Below are 16,844 nucleotides of genomic sequence, written 5' to 3'. Positions count from 1 at the left end.
ACGGGGGCGCTGCGGCCCCGCGATGCGCGGCTGTGTCCCCACGCGGGACACGGGGGTGGGGACGCGGGCGGTGCACCCACGGGGCGGGCTGCTCTCACTCTGCCCGCAAGACGCAGGAATAGCATTTTTCTCAGGGGGATTTGCGTGGCGAAACCCCTCCGCGAGGGATGCGAAGATGGGATTTTTGGAGGGCTGAGTGATAACGAGCACCGTGGGGGGGATGTCTGATGTGTCAGGTCTGCGTGGGAAGGATGGAGATAGGGAGCGCGGGGTGGGGAGGGGTGAGCCCAGAGCCTGAGGGCAGGGGAGACCTGAGCTGTCTGGAAGGTGCAGTAGGGGAAGGGATGTGTCATGGGGTCCCCACTTTCTTTCCCCCACCTTCAGACTCCTCGGGCTCGGTGACGTTAGAGAGGAAGACACACACCGGCGGAGTGAATCATATCCAAATCCTTCAGCACCAGACTTGGCAGATGTGCGTTCCCAGGTGTGTTTTGCAGCGTTACCATTTCAGCTGTAAGCCGGCTGCGAAAAACAAACGGTTGGCACGCCTCGAGCAGGCAAGAACTGCCGGGCACAGTCACCGTTCCCCTCTCTCTGAGAGCTGCAGGGGACATCACCTGGACGTGCCCCTGGGAATAAAGCAGACCACGACGCAGCTCCTGTGCCCCCTGCGTGCCGCCGAGGCACCGCGGCGATGCAGCCCCAGCCGCGCAGGGACGGAGCCGGGCTCCATCCGCTCTCCCATCAGCTCCCAGCATTTCAAAATAAGCGCAATGGCCGTTCCTCTTTGAAATATGCCCCGTGGGCCTTTTCTGTTTGTTTTTTTGGAGGCAGGAGAGTTCACATTCCCAAGCTTTTCTCCCCGCAGCCAGTACAGCGGGGTTTATTTTTTTTTAATAAAGAAAGAAGCAGGCAGAGCTCTGCACGTAACCTCGGCTTCCCTGAGCAGGGCATCACCCCCAGGCACTGGGCAGGGGTTAGAGGGGGCTCTTAGAGCTTCCTTCCCACCCCAAAGCCCCAATTCCGGCTATGTCCCTGTACACAGCAGCATGTACTGGATGGAGTCCATCTTATAAAGCCACCGCCTTTCTTATTTGAAAACAAGAAGTACTGGGGGAATGAAAAATCTGTCACGTGAGACCATTTCATCCATCTCAGCCATTAACACGGATGCAGGCACAGAAGGGCAGCACCTCCCAAACGCCAACAGCTGAAGAAAACAGGAGGAAGCGAGGTGTTGGCTTCCTAGAGAAGGAAGGGACTGCTGAGCTGGGAAAACACAGGCAGCTCCTTTGGAAGCTGTAAGCACAGAAAGGAGAGCAACCACACCCTGGCTGAGCACCTCCAGCCCTCCAGGATTTATCCACCTCCATTAGGAAAAAGTGCAGGCAGGGCACGGAGAGAGCTTGCTTGGAAAAAGCATCTTCCAGCAAAACCTTGCTGGGAGGAGAGCTGGGTGCACACTGAACTTTGGGCAAGAGCGTGGCTGCACTACCAGCCCCAGCTCCTCTGAATGTAAAATACCCACCCTCACAGTGCCAAGAGCTGCAGGCAGGTGGGCTGGGGGAAGGGTGCTCAGCTCTCCAGAAGCCCCAGGACACTCCTGGCCCCGTCGGGCTCAGCACTCCCTGCAGCTGGACCCGCACCCAGCTGCTGCCCAGCTGCATCGGCAGCTCTCGAAGGAAGGATGTAGCAGAGCACAATGATTTGTTTTTATTGGGAATACTTGCTTCCTGCCACCAGGATGCATACGCAGTGCAGGGGTTTGGAGACCTTGTGCACCGTGTGAGGCAGTATGGGCTCATTGAAAGGGGTATTATGCAGACATCTGCTGAGCTGGGGCTGCGTGAGCGAGAGGTGGCCAAGAGCAAACTGCGGGACCTGCAGACCTTCTGCAGCCAGGAGAGCAGAGTGCTGTGCTCCAATAACCTCCCAGAACACTCAGCCCAAGGCCACAGCTGCTGCTCTGGGAGCTGTTGGGCTGGGAGCTGCTCCCTGATCCAGGTGAGGCTCCAGGCATCCTTCCGAGCTGCCCTTCTTCCCGTTGATATGCAGTGGGGTCTCAGTGAGAAGATCCCAGAGGAGAGGGCAGCAAGAAGAGCTTTAGTGCTTAGGACATGTGGAAAGGGAGTTCATTTTCTGCTCGCTGCTTTCTCACCATAGTCTTAGCAAAGTTCTGCACTGTCCTCAGTGTTCTCCTCCTGCCCTGCCCTCCCTGGAGCTGCCCCAACACCATCCCTAAGGACAGCTGTGCAGCACAGTGGGGTTGGCCATCATCACACAGCACGGCAGAACAGCAGAACCCAGGGCACAGCTTGGGGTGCACGTTGAAACCATCTCCAAGCATTTCCAGGCAGCAGCAGCAGCATGTGGCTGCAGGCACGCAGCTCTCCGCAGGGCGGTGATTTCTGCAGGCTGCTCTGTGCAGTCCCCACTGCATCCCGTGGTGAGGCTGGGATCAGATCAAGAGCTTTTCTCCCTCTCTGCCAACACCCACATCCACCAACCAAGAGTTCTCCCAGAGCCATGGGACCACGGTGGCTTCTCCCTCCTGATTCAGCGCTGCTGACACACAGCTTTCCCCATCCCACGCTGGGTCACTGATGCAGAAAACCTCTTTTCCTCCGGTGACACCCCATCCTCGAGGACAGGAGCAAGGGAAGGCTGCTCAGCATCCCCTGCCTGCTCCCCACGCCCACCCCAATTTCAACAGCAGACCCAGGGACCTCGCCACATCCATCCCACACATCCCCGCAGCACCCACGCACACTCCCCACCAGGAACATCTCAGTGCTGGCACAGCCACAGAGAGCAGGACGGGGCGGGTTGGGTGCCCTGCTCAGCTGGGTGCTACCAATACGGGGCAGCTGCCAGGAGGATCTGCAGGGCCATGGAGAAGCAGGGCAGCTGTGCCACGCCGTACGCCACGGAGCGTGTGGGAGCCCTGAGCTGCAGCAGGTAGGCCACGGTGTGCACGATGCGTCCCACGCAGAAGATGAAGAAGTGGATCCTGGCCACGGCGGGACTGGGCTCCAGCAGGGAGTACACAGCTCCAAGGAAGAGGAAGGGGAAGATGTTCTCCATGTCGTTGCGGTGCGCCCTGCCAAGGGAGATGGGTTGCTCCTTCCCACCTGGCTCTCAGCCTGCTGATGGGGTGGGTGCAGACCCCAAAGGGCTCAGAGCCCACTGCAAGAGGGGCCAGACTTGGAAAATGGAAGAAGAGCTGTGCTTTGAGACCCCTCTCCTCCCTCTGTGCAAGGCTCCGCACAGCCCACAGCCCCCTGCTACCCCCTCGTTCAGATACAGACCCTGGGGATAATTTGTCCTCCCCAGGGCTGCAAACACATTAGCAAGGTCCGACCTGACCTCACTGCACAAGTCAAACCCCAGGCTTCCGCACACCGCCACTGCTGCAGCTCCAGTTATTTATTTTTATGGAAGCTTGTCCTTTCTGACTAATCTAAAGAGGATGATCATTATTGTTGCTACTATTTTCTTTTTCTTAGCAAAGGAACAGCTCATCTACCTCCTCCTCCTCCTCCCCCTGGCAGCCTGGGGCTGGGTGCTACGGGATGTTTGGTGGAGCAGAGCTGGCAGCAGGGCTCGGCACAGCTCCAGCCTCCCTTCCTGTGGGGAATCGGCCCACGCAGTGCCTGGGCCAGTGCCCAGCCACCTTCTGCAGGGGGCTAAAGGCAAGCACAGGACTGGGTCACCCCAAATTCACTACTGAGGACTGAGTCTTATTGTGCCCATTGACCCCCAAATCCCGATCCTTCCATACACGCTACGCTCCCATTAATGATTGAGCTGCCCTGGTTCACAGGGTCCTGCCTTGAACCTCAGGGCATTCTACCCACATAGGCAATTAGTTAATTAATGAGCCTTCCAGCTTCCTGCTGCCCTGTTGGAGGAGGATGCCAGCTCTGTACTTGCCTGCGGCAGCGCTCAACGTCGGGGTCCTCACGGTAGTACTGCAGCCCCCCATTGCGCAGCGCATCCTCTGGGTTGGCAAATGCCTGCAAGAGAGCATCCCCACGCAGCACTGTCAGGGGGTGCAGCTCCTGACACCATTGGGTGGGCTTTGGGGGTTACTGTCATGCAATTTTCACGAGGGGAGGTTAAAGAAGTGATGAATGGAGCAGAAAATGAGTGATGAATGGAGTACTTCCTGGTACACCAGGTATTCCCCAGGTGCCTTTGGCACGGGCATTTCTCTCCATGAAATCCATTGGGAGACTTTGCCAACCTCCTGCACAGAGCTTGCAGACACCAAAGGCAGCAGCCAGAAGACAACAGCAAATGACAGATGGCTTTGCACTACTGAGGCAGAAAATCCCCTGGCTGCCTCCTTGGCACTGCTGCTCTCCCTGAGAGAAAGGGATCCACCACCAATAACCTCCCAAAGGAAAACGAAAGACGCTCACACGCTGCTCTGCAGAGACCTGCTTCCAGGCAGCAGCTTCACCTTCCAGTTACAACATGGGCAGTGCCATAGGACTGTGGCATCACTCAGAAACACAAAGGAAAAACCACAGCCCCAACCCCAGCGACGCCACGATTCAGCAGCAGAGCCCACTTCTGCCCTTGGCCAGGGAGCAGAACCATCTCCCTCCCACCTCAGTGGTGCACTCAGAAACACCTCGAATGCTTTCAGATTTCTGCAGAGCTGAGCTGTGCCTCAATCCCTGCTGCCGTCCCCGTGTCCAAGAGCCATTTCCTCCAGCTATTGTTTCTGCTCCCCACGAGTTGGTTCTGCAGCAGAGCTACCGCATGGAAGGTGCTGCTGCATTGCAAGAGTTTTTATGGCATTTCAATGATTTGTCCTTTAACTTTTTTTCTCTCTTTTCTCCCAGACACGGCAAGTTAACGTAAACAGAGCAGCAGCTCACCTGCATGGAATTTTACATCTGAAATTACTATTTAGATTAGGATTCAGAAATGATAAACATCAAGCTGCAGATGGTGGAAGCAAACAAAAAGAGCCAAAGAGAAGCGAGATAGCTATCTGCCACAGCTAGCAAACCTGTTTGCTTTCAACTGAAGTCAATGAAAACTCAGCTTGCTTCTGCAAAACTCAGTCGGCTTTTGCAGGGTGAAAAGAAGAAAGGGTTTGTAGTAAATCCAAACAGAGACCCCAGCAAAAGGCAGGAGGGGTGAGGGAGGGAAAGGAAACTGGGACATACCTTCTTTCTGAGCCTCACTTGTCCAGTGATGATGGCAACAACGTACATCTTTAGAATCAGGATTGTGCTGTAGAAGGTGAATGACAGGAACACGGTGTTCCCCATCATTCTGGGGGATGAGGAGCTCCTGTCTTGGCCCTGCAGAGGGGGACAGGAAGGCAGCTCTTCAGCTGTCAGCCCCCAGCCCCAGTGCCCCCACGAGGGGGGGTCAGCCACGAGCAAAACAGTGTGGCTGAACTGCCCCCAGGTGGTACCCAGACCCCACAGTGTGCTTCTGCTCCTCAGATGCTCCGAGTTGAGATCCAGCTCCCTCGACACAGCATCAGCCTGCCCTGCAACACCCCCAGACCTCCTCTCCTGCTCATGCCCAGAGCTGCAGTGCATCCCTTGCCCATCAGCAGTCCAGGGGAGGAGGAGACAGGAGAAAGAAGGTACCTACCTCTGCTGCACCCTGCCCTGCTCTGTCCCGATCCCACAGCTCTGTGTGGCAGCGTCCCAGTGCTCCCAGTCCCGCCCCACACAGACAACACTTTGCACAGACAGCCGGCCCTCCCCTTGGCACCACCTGCCAAGGGCCAACAGGACAGGGACAGGGGACAAGGGCAGAACTGGCCCTTGTTCCAGCTTCACACATTGCCCACCAGACCGAATTGCCCCCGGTGGGGTCCCAAAGCCACAAAGGATCCTAAAATCCAACAGGAGAACCCCGAAGCCGCCAACGTGCAGAGGGAAATACAGACCAACCCGTCCCTGGGGCAGCTCCGCTTGCTTTCCTCCCAGAATGCGAATCAGGGGAGCACGGTGCAGGCTGATCCTAGCCTAGGAAGGGGCATCTGAATTTGGAGCCAGCTTTCCCCAGCCATCAGGAGGGAAGAGCGAAGGGAAGAGGATCTAAGCCTGCACAGAGGGGTCGGGGCTTGGCTGCTCCCGCACTGCAAACCTTTAACTCCTCCTTCCCTAGCACGGCCCCAGCGCTGGCAGAGAGCTCTCTGAGCTTATGAGGGCTGGACTGGGGACTCGGTTCCTTTATGAACACAAACATTATTTCAGGAGAATGGGTACTTTCAGAGATCGACTGGAAAATGAATGTTCTGGGCATGTGAGTATTTCTTTCTGGTTTGGACTAAAATAGTTGTTTCCAGCCACAAAATAAGCCATTTAGAAGAGTAGGATGAGTTGCTCCTTGCAAAAGAATCCACCAAAGCACTGCTGCTTGTAGGACTGACCTTGTTCTGCAGGGCTTTTTAACTGCCAAATGAGCATGCCTTGCTCCAAGAAGAACCAGAGCAATCAGCAGGAACGTCACAGCCCAGGAGCAGGCTCGGGTCCTGCTGCATGAGGACAGCCATCCCAGCAGTGGGACAGTGGTGGCACCCCCTGGAGCAGAACAGATGCCAGCTGCCTTCACTCAGCATCCACCTCTGCACCCCCCTGGGGCTCAGCACACCTCACTGAGCAGCAGGAATACACACAAGCTCAGTACCACCCACCGACAAGCCAGGACTCCTCCTGCTATCCAGAGACAGACAGACCCACTTTCTCCACTGGCAGGGAGCCCTGGCCACTTTGCTCCAGCAGCAAACAGGGAGACTGAGAGCTATGGGTTGTTCAGAAGTGAGCCTGGGAGCAGCCCCAGACCTACGTGCATCGGATGCACAGGGTGTACAGCCATGCAGAGGGGTGAGCACAGCACCTGGGTGAATGGAGACGAGGGGCAGACGTGGTGCTGGTGGGGTGCCTCACGTTGAGGGGCCTCGTGCTGTAGGACACAGCCGTGGCAGGGCGGCACCTTCCTGGCCCGCGGCAGTGCAGCTGCCAGGAGCACATTCAGCCACCCCGTTAACTGGGGCAGAAAGCAGCTGCTGATCCTCCTACACGGAGCACATCCTGCTAGGAAGGAGCCACCGCCTGAACAAGAGCAGGTCCTGAGGGCAGCACAACACAGCCATGCCATAAAGCCTCGAGCACTCGAGGTCGCAGCCCAAGGACCTGCCCAGTGCTGATGCTGCCGGTGAAAAGCACCGCGTTCTGCGGGTAAACAGTTAACAGGAGTCAGGATCAGGCTCTGAAAGGGTTGAAGATGCACTCGCCAGGTTAGAGTGACCCCAGGAGCCATGGGAAGAGGGTGGAGGGTTTTGTCGGAGGAGGAACAAGGAGCAGGAAGAAGGAAAGAAAAATTCACGGGAAGTGCTTGAGAGGAGCGCTTAAAAATAGAAGCCTCTAATAACAATCCTTCTTTAGAAGGGATAAAAGCTGCTCTCATTTCCCACACAGGGAACTGTTTATTTGAGCAGCTGAGTTATACCACAGCATTATAACTGTGTTTTTCTAGTGCTGCTGTGCTGGGGCATTTCCTGGTGACACCTAAAAAGTGAGAGGGCTGCTTGTGTCAGAAATCCTTCCCACCGGGGCACAGACGTGTGTCAGGGTGGCACAGCCAGGGCTGCAGAAGGCATTTCCCATTGCCCAAATGGGCAATTCCCCCTTTTGCCACCTGGTAGAGGAGGATTCTGTTTTCCCTAAGGCTGCAGCAGGTCCCCAGCTGTACTCTCAGCCCATTCAGTGCCCTCCTTCCCCACCACCTCCTGTGTCTCCCAGCACACAGCCTACAGGCATGCCCTGCCCCAGCCATCACTTGCCCTTTGCTGTGCCCAGCCCTGGGAAATCCAGCAGCCCATGGGAGATTGCTCCTGCTCCAATGCAACTGCTGCTTCAAGTAAAGACATGAGTCAGCTTAGATATTCCTTAATTAAAGAGAAAGGTGCTCCACCTGCCTTTCTCCCTCAGACTGCACAAAAGGTCATATCAGGAAGAGGGGGCTTAGGCCTACTCATGATGCACCTTGTGCCCCACATGAGGATGAAATCCCCTTGCTTCACATGCAGCTCCATGTTCCCCAGCTCCTGAGGTCTTCACTGCAGCACGAAGCACAGGAAGAGATATGGCAAAGCACCTCAAAGCCTAAAACAAACAGGCAAGCTCCAAACTCCACAGACTCTGGGAGATTTTGTCTGTGTTGCACTGCAAAGCATCTTCCCTGCAGCTGTACTGGCAGCAGCTATGTGCATTCCTCACATCTGAGGCCTCTCAACGGGACTCTCCCAAAGACCAGATGCTGGCAGCAGCAGAGAGGCCTGGGGAAGGGGTGCAGCATCTCTGGTCTGGGATGCAGCAGGAGCAGAAGATGCTTCTGTTCCTTGGCCAGCCCCAGCTCCACCCATCAGCCTTTGCCGGGCTGCTGCCCTGCTCCCAGCCACCCCAACTGCTGGGCTGTCACTGTCCCCCGCTGGCAGGACAGCGAGGAGGTGCTGCTGGAAAAGCAGCCATGAGGCTGCGAGTACGTGGGAGGCAGGTCAGATTTTCTTGTTCTGAGCCTCACATGGATTCACGCCTGAGCTGTCTCTTAGAGGGAAGAATTCCTTGGCGAGGCTGTAATGATGCAGCCCAGCTGGGAGGGATGCTCTGCTCCACTCCTCTCCATTCCACCCAGTGGTCCAAATGTGGGCTCCAGGCAGACCTGCACCTGCAGCTGCTACGGGGCTGAGGTGGGAGCTGGGGACAGGGCTGGGTGCATGGCAAGCCAGCGTCTCTCACATCATCCCACTGCAGTGACTTGCACAGTGTTTCTCTTCCCTTGAATCAGATTCTAATAAACAACGTGCAAACACCACTTATGTCATTGGCCAAAAAGAGGGGCTTTCCCAACCAGGCTGGGAGGGAAGAGAAATAAGTCCTGATGCCAAACATTCCAAAATCGGGAAGCATTTCCTAGACTGGAAGCAAGCATTTGCAGACATATGAAGCAACTACAGATGCTCTGCTGGGATCCTCTTGAGCAAGACAAATGGAAGGGTACAGCACAGTCCTGCCCCCATACGCTGCGCTGCAGAAGGAGAACTGGGGCACACTTCACCCCCCATGAAGCTCCCCAAAACTCAGACCTCCTTTTCAAAGCCCTGAGTTCTTTGCCCCCTCTATCACTCCTAGACTAAACAGCACTAATCCCTCCCACCTCTCCCCATAGGTCATGTTTTCTAAATCTCTTTATCACCGATGCTGATCTCACTTCTCAGAGCAAGGCACTGGACAGTGGGGCTGCCTTTTTGCAGCAACCCTGAGCAGAGCACCTGACATTTGAGCGCCCAGCTCCTCAACTTTTACCTCCATCAGTCTTCCCGTGCTTGCTTACTAAGAATTGAGGGTGCCTGACTCAGACCAGTAAGAGTTTCTTGGTGGTTTGAGGTTTTTTTCCACAGTTTGGATGAAGTCAGCCTGTGAGCAATCTTCCTGATACATTTTGAAACTTTCCCTTTCTTTTTCTGTGCTGGTGGCACGATTCAGTCCCATCTTGGCAGTGTTGTTTGCATCTCAGCAGACAGGAGAAAGATTGTCCAGGTCCCAAATGCTGATGTTTATTAACAAACACCTCCCACGTGTAACGCAAAGAACATCCTCTCTGCAATCAGCCTGGAAAGCAGGGAGTCCTTTAGCTGTGCTGTTGCCTGGGAGCTCTCCTTGCACACTCACAGTGCATGACCCAGGCTGGAGTCACATCCCAAGAGCTGGAGCAGGAGGTAAGGAGAACATAGGAATGCAGCTCGCAGGAATGCCCCTTTCTGGATATGGCAGTGGGGATCGCATGCCCTGTGCAAAGCAGCACATGGGATTTATGAAGCAATCAAAAGCCACAGTGAAGAAAGAGAAAGGGATATAGGACCACACAACCATCCAGAGTGATATCCCATCTTTCACAGGAGCAGAATCTGGTGTGAATGATAAAATGAAGCAGAGAAATCCTGCAAGTAACCCCTTGAGCATGGATTCCTGCACTTGGACTTACTCTCCTAGCATTCCCTCTCCACGTGAACCACCAGCAGCACCAGCAACCCACCCAGGTCCCGTGCTCTGATGGCTCTCCTGACCCGCAGGCTGTCCCCATGTCCACGATGTGCACTCAGAAATCTGCCCCATGCTGTGTTTATGGAACCGTGACTGCTTTACGCAGCCCTCCACGAGGAGGTATGCTCTTCATACAAATATTTACAAAGCAGCAGAAGGCATCTTTCTAGCACAGCACATTTCTACTGACAGTGCCATCAGCATGGCTAAAACTGAACAAGAAGAGCTCATTCATTAGGTGGGAACCAGTTGAGAAGAAGTCATGGGAAGGGATCAGAGATGGGAGCTGTGGGATGGAGGCCAGAGCTGTTCCATGAGGAGAGAAAGGCAATGAAAGGGACAGGAGCTGTGCTGGTTCGTGCTGAAAGGGGACTGCTCTCTCCAACAAGAGCACAGGGCTGCCCAGCCATATCAGCCCTGGTGCCCACCACCATTCCCAGGTCCCACAGCTCCTATCGGTGTTTGGGAGCAGCAGTCTGCCTCCTTACACACCTCGGTTCATTGACCTTTCAGAACCCGAGGATTAATTTAAGCTCTGAATCACTAGGTTTAATTCTCTTTCCTGAGTTGTTGTCACAGATGACGGTAGCGCTCGATAATTATACGCGTCGATTCACTTTCCAAACTGTTGAAATTAAATTACTTCCTGGGACAATAAGTTCCATAATAAAACACAGTTTAAATTAAGATGATGACGATAATCTTTTTACAGGATCTGCCTCCCCTCTTGTTCATGTCATGGGGAGACACGCTGGGGGTTAGGAAGAGCAGTGATTATTGCTCAGCTTTGTCTAGCATACTCCTCCTTTGATACACGTCTGTGAAATTACCTCTTACTCAGCTTTATCACACCCCATTCACTTTCATCTCTCTTCAAAGAAGATTCCTCCATGCTTCTGATTATCCCAACCATACTTCTTACTTCCCTCCAATGCTGAGGCAAGCAGATGACCAGCACATGACTCCCAACTCACTGCACTCCCACACTCCAGCAGTCCTTTGCCTCAGTTTTCCTTTAAATGCCACAGGTCTTCTCTTTGGGGCCTAGGAAGGCTCCACATCAAGCTGGTTATTGCTCTGGGGGGGTGCTACTCCTAAAATAAAGGAATTCCAACAACATTCTTGCAGAAGACAGGTCTGGGATACCACCCCACAGCCATCTGGCAGCAGATCTGCTCATCTCTGTTCCTTTGGGGCCTCTCTGCACCCCAGCATGGTCCCCCTCTTGGCATGCTGTTAGCACAGACAGAACCCTGTTCTCAGTAGAGCATGTCCATCTCCCATCCTACATTTGCTCCCACCCCCTGTTAGCCACAGGGCTCCCAGCTCTCAAAGACATTTCAACAGTAGCTGGAAACCAAAGCCCTGCATGAAATATTCTACACACAGAACTCCATTTTCTTCCCCCTATTAGACAACATATATCCTGGAAAGAGAAACTAAACTTTCAGACCCTCTACTGTCAACACTGATAGATGTCTCCAGGTCTGAGGTACAGGAGTGACTCCTCCCTGGTGGTTCAGCATGGGATGTGAGGCACAACCCAACAGGTGCTCACCGAGCACTTCGTCTGGCCCCTGCAGGAGCAGAGGGGTTAGCACCATGCAGCTGGCCGTGCTCAAACAGAGGGAGCCATCCAGGGAACTGTGACAGCTTGTCACTGGTTTGGGGCCAGTTCAGCCCAGTTCTGTGACTAACAGGGTGGACCCATGCCTCTGGAGATGGGGAAAGGAAAAAAGGGGAAAAGACAGGGAGATGGGCCAGCAAACAGAACAGTGGTATTGAGCTTAGGGAGAAAATGTACTAAATATGAGAGTGGAATGAACACAATGTAATGCAACACAATTGGAATTGAAGCTAATAAATCAAACAAATGAGAGTGTCCAAAACCAAAGGCCTTACTCTTAATGCTGAAGGCAAGACAGCTCAGGAGCACACACCACAGTGGGGAGCAGTAAGAGAAGGGAGCAATGGTTTGTGAGCAGTTTTATCTTTCCTTCTAAACAGAAAATGGAAACAGAACAGTGAAGCCTTCTGGGATTTGTAGTCCTCCTCTTCTGAGAACCATGTACCCAGAAATAATGTCAATGCACAGAACTGGAGCAATAACTCTTTAACTCCAAGTGCACTGCACGATGTTATGATGTGGAATATAGATAACAAAAATCATAAAACCACAACACAGCTGCTCGGGATTCTGCTTGCCGACACTCCAGTGCATGCTCCTGGACAAGATTTTTTACTATCAGCAGAATGAGTGAGACTGTTTTGCACCAAGTTTGCATGGAATGGCATTTTCATGTGCACGAGGTGCACCCAGCACAGCTGCAGAGAAACAGCCATCCCCAGAGCTCCTGAAGGCCACACCAATGGGATGACCTCAGGCCCTACAAATCAATTTTCTCCATCTGGCTGCTGCTGTCCCCTTACGTATCTGGAGCAGCTGCGCAATAGCTTGTCACCTCAGGAATTTGCTCTTTTTGGAGCCTTTGTTTGCAATAGCTGCTTTGAGGGACTTAAGTTAGTGACCTGTATTTAAGGCTCTTCCATAGGAGATGGGTGAAAGAGCAGAGGGTTTTTTGAGCTGCAAGCCAAGCACAGCCTCTGACTCCAGTCCAACCCCAGACCTACTGAGCAATTTTAAACCTACTTTCATCTAAAGGTCCCGAAGCGCTGGATGGGGATGTCTGGCTAATAACCCCACCGGTGTATGTACGTTGGATGAGGTACAAGCCACTGGCCACATCAGAGGGCCCTGGCCAGAGAACAGCACGTCTCATGGCCTGTAATCCTATTCCCATAGCAACCCTCCTTGGAGCGGAGTGTTTTTGTCCCTTTCACACAGCCTTTGTCTCTAAGTTATTATTATCTGCAACAGAAATCAAGTTTTAAGAGAGAAGTAAACATAGGGGTAGAGTTTCCTTGTTATTTCTTGCTCTGTACAGCCACATGGGCTGGCTCACACGAGAGCTGTTCCGCTTCAGCTGCTTCCAAGCCAGGATAGAGAGCAAAACCAGAAAGCAGATCCCAACCCCAGAGTGAAACCCAGTGAAAGCCAAACAAATTCTGGTTTAAATTAAAAATAATAATAATAATTAAAAAGGGAAAAAAAAAAAAAAAACAACCCAACACACCAAGGATGGGTGAATTCTAGGTCTCATGGCATCCCCACCCCACCAAAGAGGGGGCTGCAGCACAGCTAACATCACCCACCCAGTGCTGCTCCATGCGGGGTGACACCACCTCACCCGGTCTCATGCAGCCCCAGCACAGTCCCCAGATCTAATCACTAAACCGCAGATGTCTGCACGAGCACTGTTTAGTTTACAAGGCAAAACAGAGTCTCAACTGCAAGTGCAACCCGATAGCCATCCGCCGGCTCTATCGCTCCCAATTCATCCATTATTCATCACGATCTTGCACAACACCAGCCCTGAAACCAGAGCCCAGAGGCAATTAGGTGGGAGTAGAGCCAGCTCTGGGCAGATGTACCTCAACCTCTTCATTCCTATCACCAAAACTACAAGAGCTCGGAGCGTGACTCAGTTTCCCCAAAGCCAATGAGCTGATCCCACCTCCCCTTCCCCCCATCTCCCCCAGAGCACATAATGATCTGAGAAGGAACAGAGCCACTGTAGTTGCAGGCATTTAAGAACCATCCTGTGTTTGTTCTGAGGGAGCTGCTCTCCATCCATCTCCTTCATTACTGCTGGATGAATGGAGCTAATACCGCTGAAAGATCAAACGTGCACATCAGCAGCAGCTCTTGCCCTATAAAGGGCACCTCCTGCCCTGCCAGCTTGCCACCTTGCACTTATCTACACAGCATTGCCTTTCAAGGAAGTGCCCACAGGAGGGGAGAAGCATGAGACAGCATCTTTGCTTGCCTGTGCCAGCGCTGCAGACCAAGCATGGCATTAAGCACCGCCTCTCTCAGTCCTTTCACTCCTATCCCTACCAGGTACCACCACCTCGCTGGCCCTACCTGCTGGAAACCACCTGGTTCAGCTTAAAAACCCTGTTTGTCTCCCTCTGCACATATGACAGAGCCTTTTTCCTGAGCCTATGTTGCAGTCAGAGCAAAAGGCTTTGAGGCATCCAGATGGGAAATCCTTCTCTCCTGTAGGGCCGAACTCAGCTGCATTTCCTAGAGGGAGCATTCAGAACAAAAGCTCTGAGAGTCCATCGGAATTTCACAGGGATTCAGCCGTGATCAAAGGAGCTATTTGACACGGATAGATGTGCTTGGCCACATGCATGATGTTTCCCTCCACCCTTACCCCAAGTCCATCCCTACCTTCCCCTGTCGGACTGTACCTCCTCTCACAGCACAGCCACTCACACCAGCACCAGGAACTCTGGGCTATTGTATCCCAGACAAAGGTTTTTAAATCCGCTCAAGGCTCTTGAGCAAAGATTCCAAAGAGAGAGCAGAGCTGCCAATCCCTTTGCCATAAAATGTCTTGTTAAGAACTTTCATCATCTGCGAGGCTCGTTTTCTCTAGCTGCAAGAGGGGGATGACAGTCTCTTGACTCCTTGGGTGTTGCCAGGATTAGACAGTGTTTGCTCAACATTAACGTAGATTTTGGTGTTTGGTGTTATTGCTACCCTCACATTATAGAAAGGTCAACGAAATGACCGTGCTCCATGAGTCAGAGCCTTCCCACAGCGTTAGTGCGGTCCTCAGAGCTTAGCCAGGCTCTGAACAGATCCCAAAGTACGTCAGAGCGACAGCCCTTTCCTGTCGCTGCCTTGTCTTGGTGTTTAGGACGAGGATGAGCTGGAACGTGATGCTGAAATAGTAGGGAAAGAAAACAAACCCAAGCCACACAAACAGGAGGGACAAATATAAAAACACTCTCGTCTGAAAGACTCTGAGCACTCAGAGTGTCCAGTCAGGGTCGGAAGGCAGTGAGACAAGCATTGTGGAAGGAGATATGTTTGGGTAAAAATAAAAATGAGCATTGAGAAAGAGAGTTTTCCACTTGTCTGGTAGAAAACCTTCACAAGGTCCTCTTTCCAGCCCTGCACCTCCTGTCAACGAGCAGCCAAACCCATTTGCTAAAATACTTGGAAATATGGAGAAGCCCATACCACACACAGAAAAAGCCACAGGCTTTTTTGTTCAGGGAAGAACATTGCTTCATTGACCCTAAAGCTCTTACCTGGAAATTTCTTGTGCTCCACAAAGACAAGTCAGGGCTGCAGCTTCTATTCCCACCACCCTGCTGGAGATATGCGTGGTTCCCTGGCTCTCCAGCCCCCAGCCAGACATGTTGACCAGCGCTCTCACAATTCTTCAGGCTCTGTGCCATATTGCTGCAAGCTCTAAGTGCCAGGAGCGCTGACTTTAAACCAACAGTGCACAAATCAAACCATGGTGGGGGGGATGGGGGGGAGGTGGGGGATGTGACAGAAGATTTCAACATGCAAACTGCAGAGAAAGGGCAGGCAGAGCTCTCAGCTGGAACTTTCTTCTCACCCTTTGCCTTTAGCAGCCCATCTCTACACCTCTTATTTCCCCTTTGCCACCCCATGCCTACCAGTCCCTGTGCTGATGGGGACCAGTGCCAACTGGAGTAATGGAGAGCAGCGCTGCGCTGGGGCTCTGTGGGGAGGTGGGAAGGGCAGAGCAGCATGCTCAGGCTCTGCAGGTTGCACGTTGCAGGGTCTGTGCTCCACTTGGAGCTCCCAGACAGCTGTTCAAGGAAATTGCCATCAGTGTCAGCCTCACCACTGCTATTAGACATCTCAGCCATGTCCAGGCCCAGCTTGAACCCATTTAACTTGTAAGGGATAATGAGATAACAGCATGACATGTTGCAGCTGAAGGTTATTTAAACACCCATCTGGTACCTGTTAGGCAGCATACATCCTATTGTTGTATAGGAAATATATGCCACCTCCCTCCCATATGGGAAGGAAAAGATCTATAGATGTGTCCCATGCTGCTCCTTCTTTACGCGTAAATGAGGTCGTTCTCCTCCTCCTCTCTGCTGTTTCTGGCACATCGCTTTGCATTTCACGCATTTGGGGAGCTGTGCAGGTTGGTGGGACCTTGCAGAAGGACATAAAATCACAGCACAGAATTTACTATAGGTGCCCCTTTTTCCCCACATTTAGCACGCTGCCAGACACAAGGAGAAAGAGCAGTCTACAAGGTCTGGAGCCACTTATCCTTTCCAAGCCACTGCCCTTTATCCTGGAGAGACTCAGAGCTGCCATTCCATGTCAGCCCTCTCGGGATCACGTCCTGTTCCTGCATCTGCTGAGATCCGTGAGGTGAGCACCCATCAGCCTCCTTTCTTCATCCCATCCCTCCCTGGTGAGATAACGCTGTTCTCAGTGTGAAGTTGCCCGTGAGGCTCTCACCCTCCGCGGAGCCGGAGCTGTGAGCACTGTGCTGCTTGCTGTCCCGAGAAATCACATTTCCTAACACAAGCTCTGCACGAGCAGATGCGCGCTCCCGTGCCGACTTTCTAAGGCAAACCTTTCTTCTCTAAAAGTTCCACTCTGTAAATCCTGGACGAAAGCCTTTGTCTCATACCCCATCTAGCGTCCACCGCAGCCCAGTGCGGAGGACTGAGCGTCCAGGAAACACTGAAGAAGTCCCATCGCTTCTTCAGCAGCGTGCTGGGGTTCCCCCTGCAGGTGATCCATCTGCACCAGCACCCCAGAACAAGGAGCCCGGATTGGGACTCGGGCAGAGAGGACTCCAAACGCTAAAACCCCATGGCTTCCTACGTGCTTGGCCCCGAGTG

At 53.2% G+C, this 16,844-nt stretch overlaps 1 protein-coding gene across 4 annotated transcripts; it reads right to left on the bottom strand.

The window, feature by feature from the left end:
- Window positions 1–2,365: 2,365 nt before the first annotated feature.
- Window positions 2,366–15,450, bottom strand: PTGES (prostaglandin E synthase). 4 transcript variants are annotated; one of them, XM_065737510.1, is made up of 4 exons: window positions 5,904–6,080; window positions 5,184–5,321; window positions 3,934–4,016; window positions 2,366–3,100 (listed from the first exon to the last, which is right to left on the bottom strand). In XM_065737510.1, exons 2-4 carry the CDS (start codon window positions 5,289–5,291, stop codon window positions 2,851–2,853), a joined length of 441 nt encoding a protein of 146 aa, XP_065593582.1. In that variant the 5' UTR covers window positions 5,292–5,321; window positions 5,904–6,080; the 3' UTR covers window positions 2,366–2,850. The 4 variants fall into 4 exon arrangements, with proteins under 4 accessions (XP_065593582.1, XP_065593583.1, XP_065593584.1 ...); XM_065737511.1 differs by having other exon boundaries at window positions 5,928–6,080; XM_065737512.1 differs by lacking the exon at window positions 5,904–6,080 and adding an exon at window positions 5,623–5,647.
- Window positions 15,451–16,844: the final 1,394 nt, after the last annotated feature.

This window comes from Cyrtonyx montezumae, unplaced genomic scaffold (assembly GCF_038088225.1).
Source record: "Cyrtonyx montezumae isolate F1298 unplaced genomic scaffold, pur_monq_1.0 scaffold_20, whole genome shotgun sequence".
NCBI lineage: Eukaryota > Metazoa > Chordata > Aves > Galliformes > Odontophoridae > Cyrtonyx > Cyrtonyx montezumae.
The sequence above is the reverse complement of the archived record's forward strand: the minus strand, read 5'-3'. Positions and strand labels throughout refer to the sequence as shown.

Bases quoted from the DNA above. Each gene is read 5' to 3' on its own strand.
- PTGES (XM_065737509.1), bottom strand. From the start codon at position 15,398: ATGGCACAGAGCCTGAAGAATTGTGAGAGCGCTGGTCAACATGTCTGG. The intron at 4,017-15,248 runs GTAAGAGCTTTA...GCTCTCTTGCAG, and splicing joins GGAGCACAAGAAATTTCCAG to GCATTTGCCAACCCAGAGGA. The intron at 3,101-3,933 runs GCAAGTACAGAG...CTCCCTTGGCAG, and splicing joins GACGTTGAGCGCTGCCGCAG to GGCGCACCGCAACGACATGG.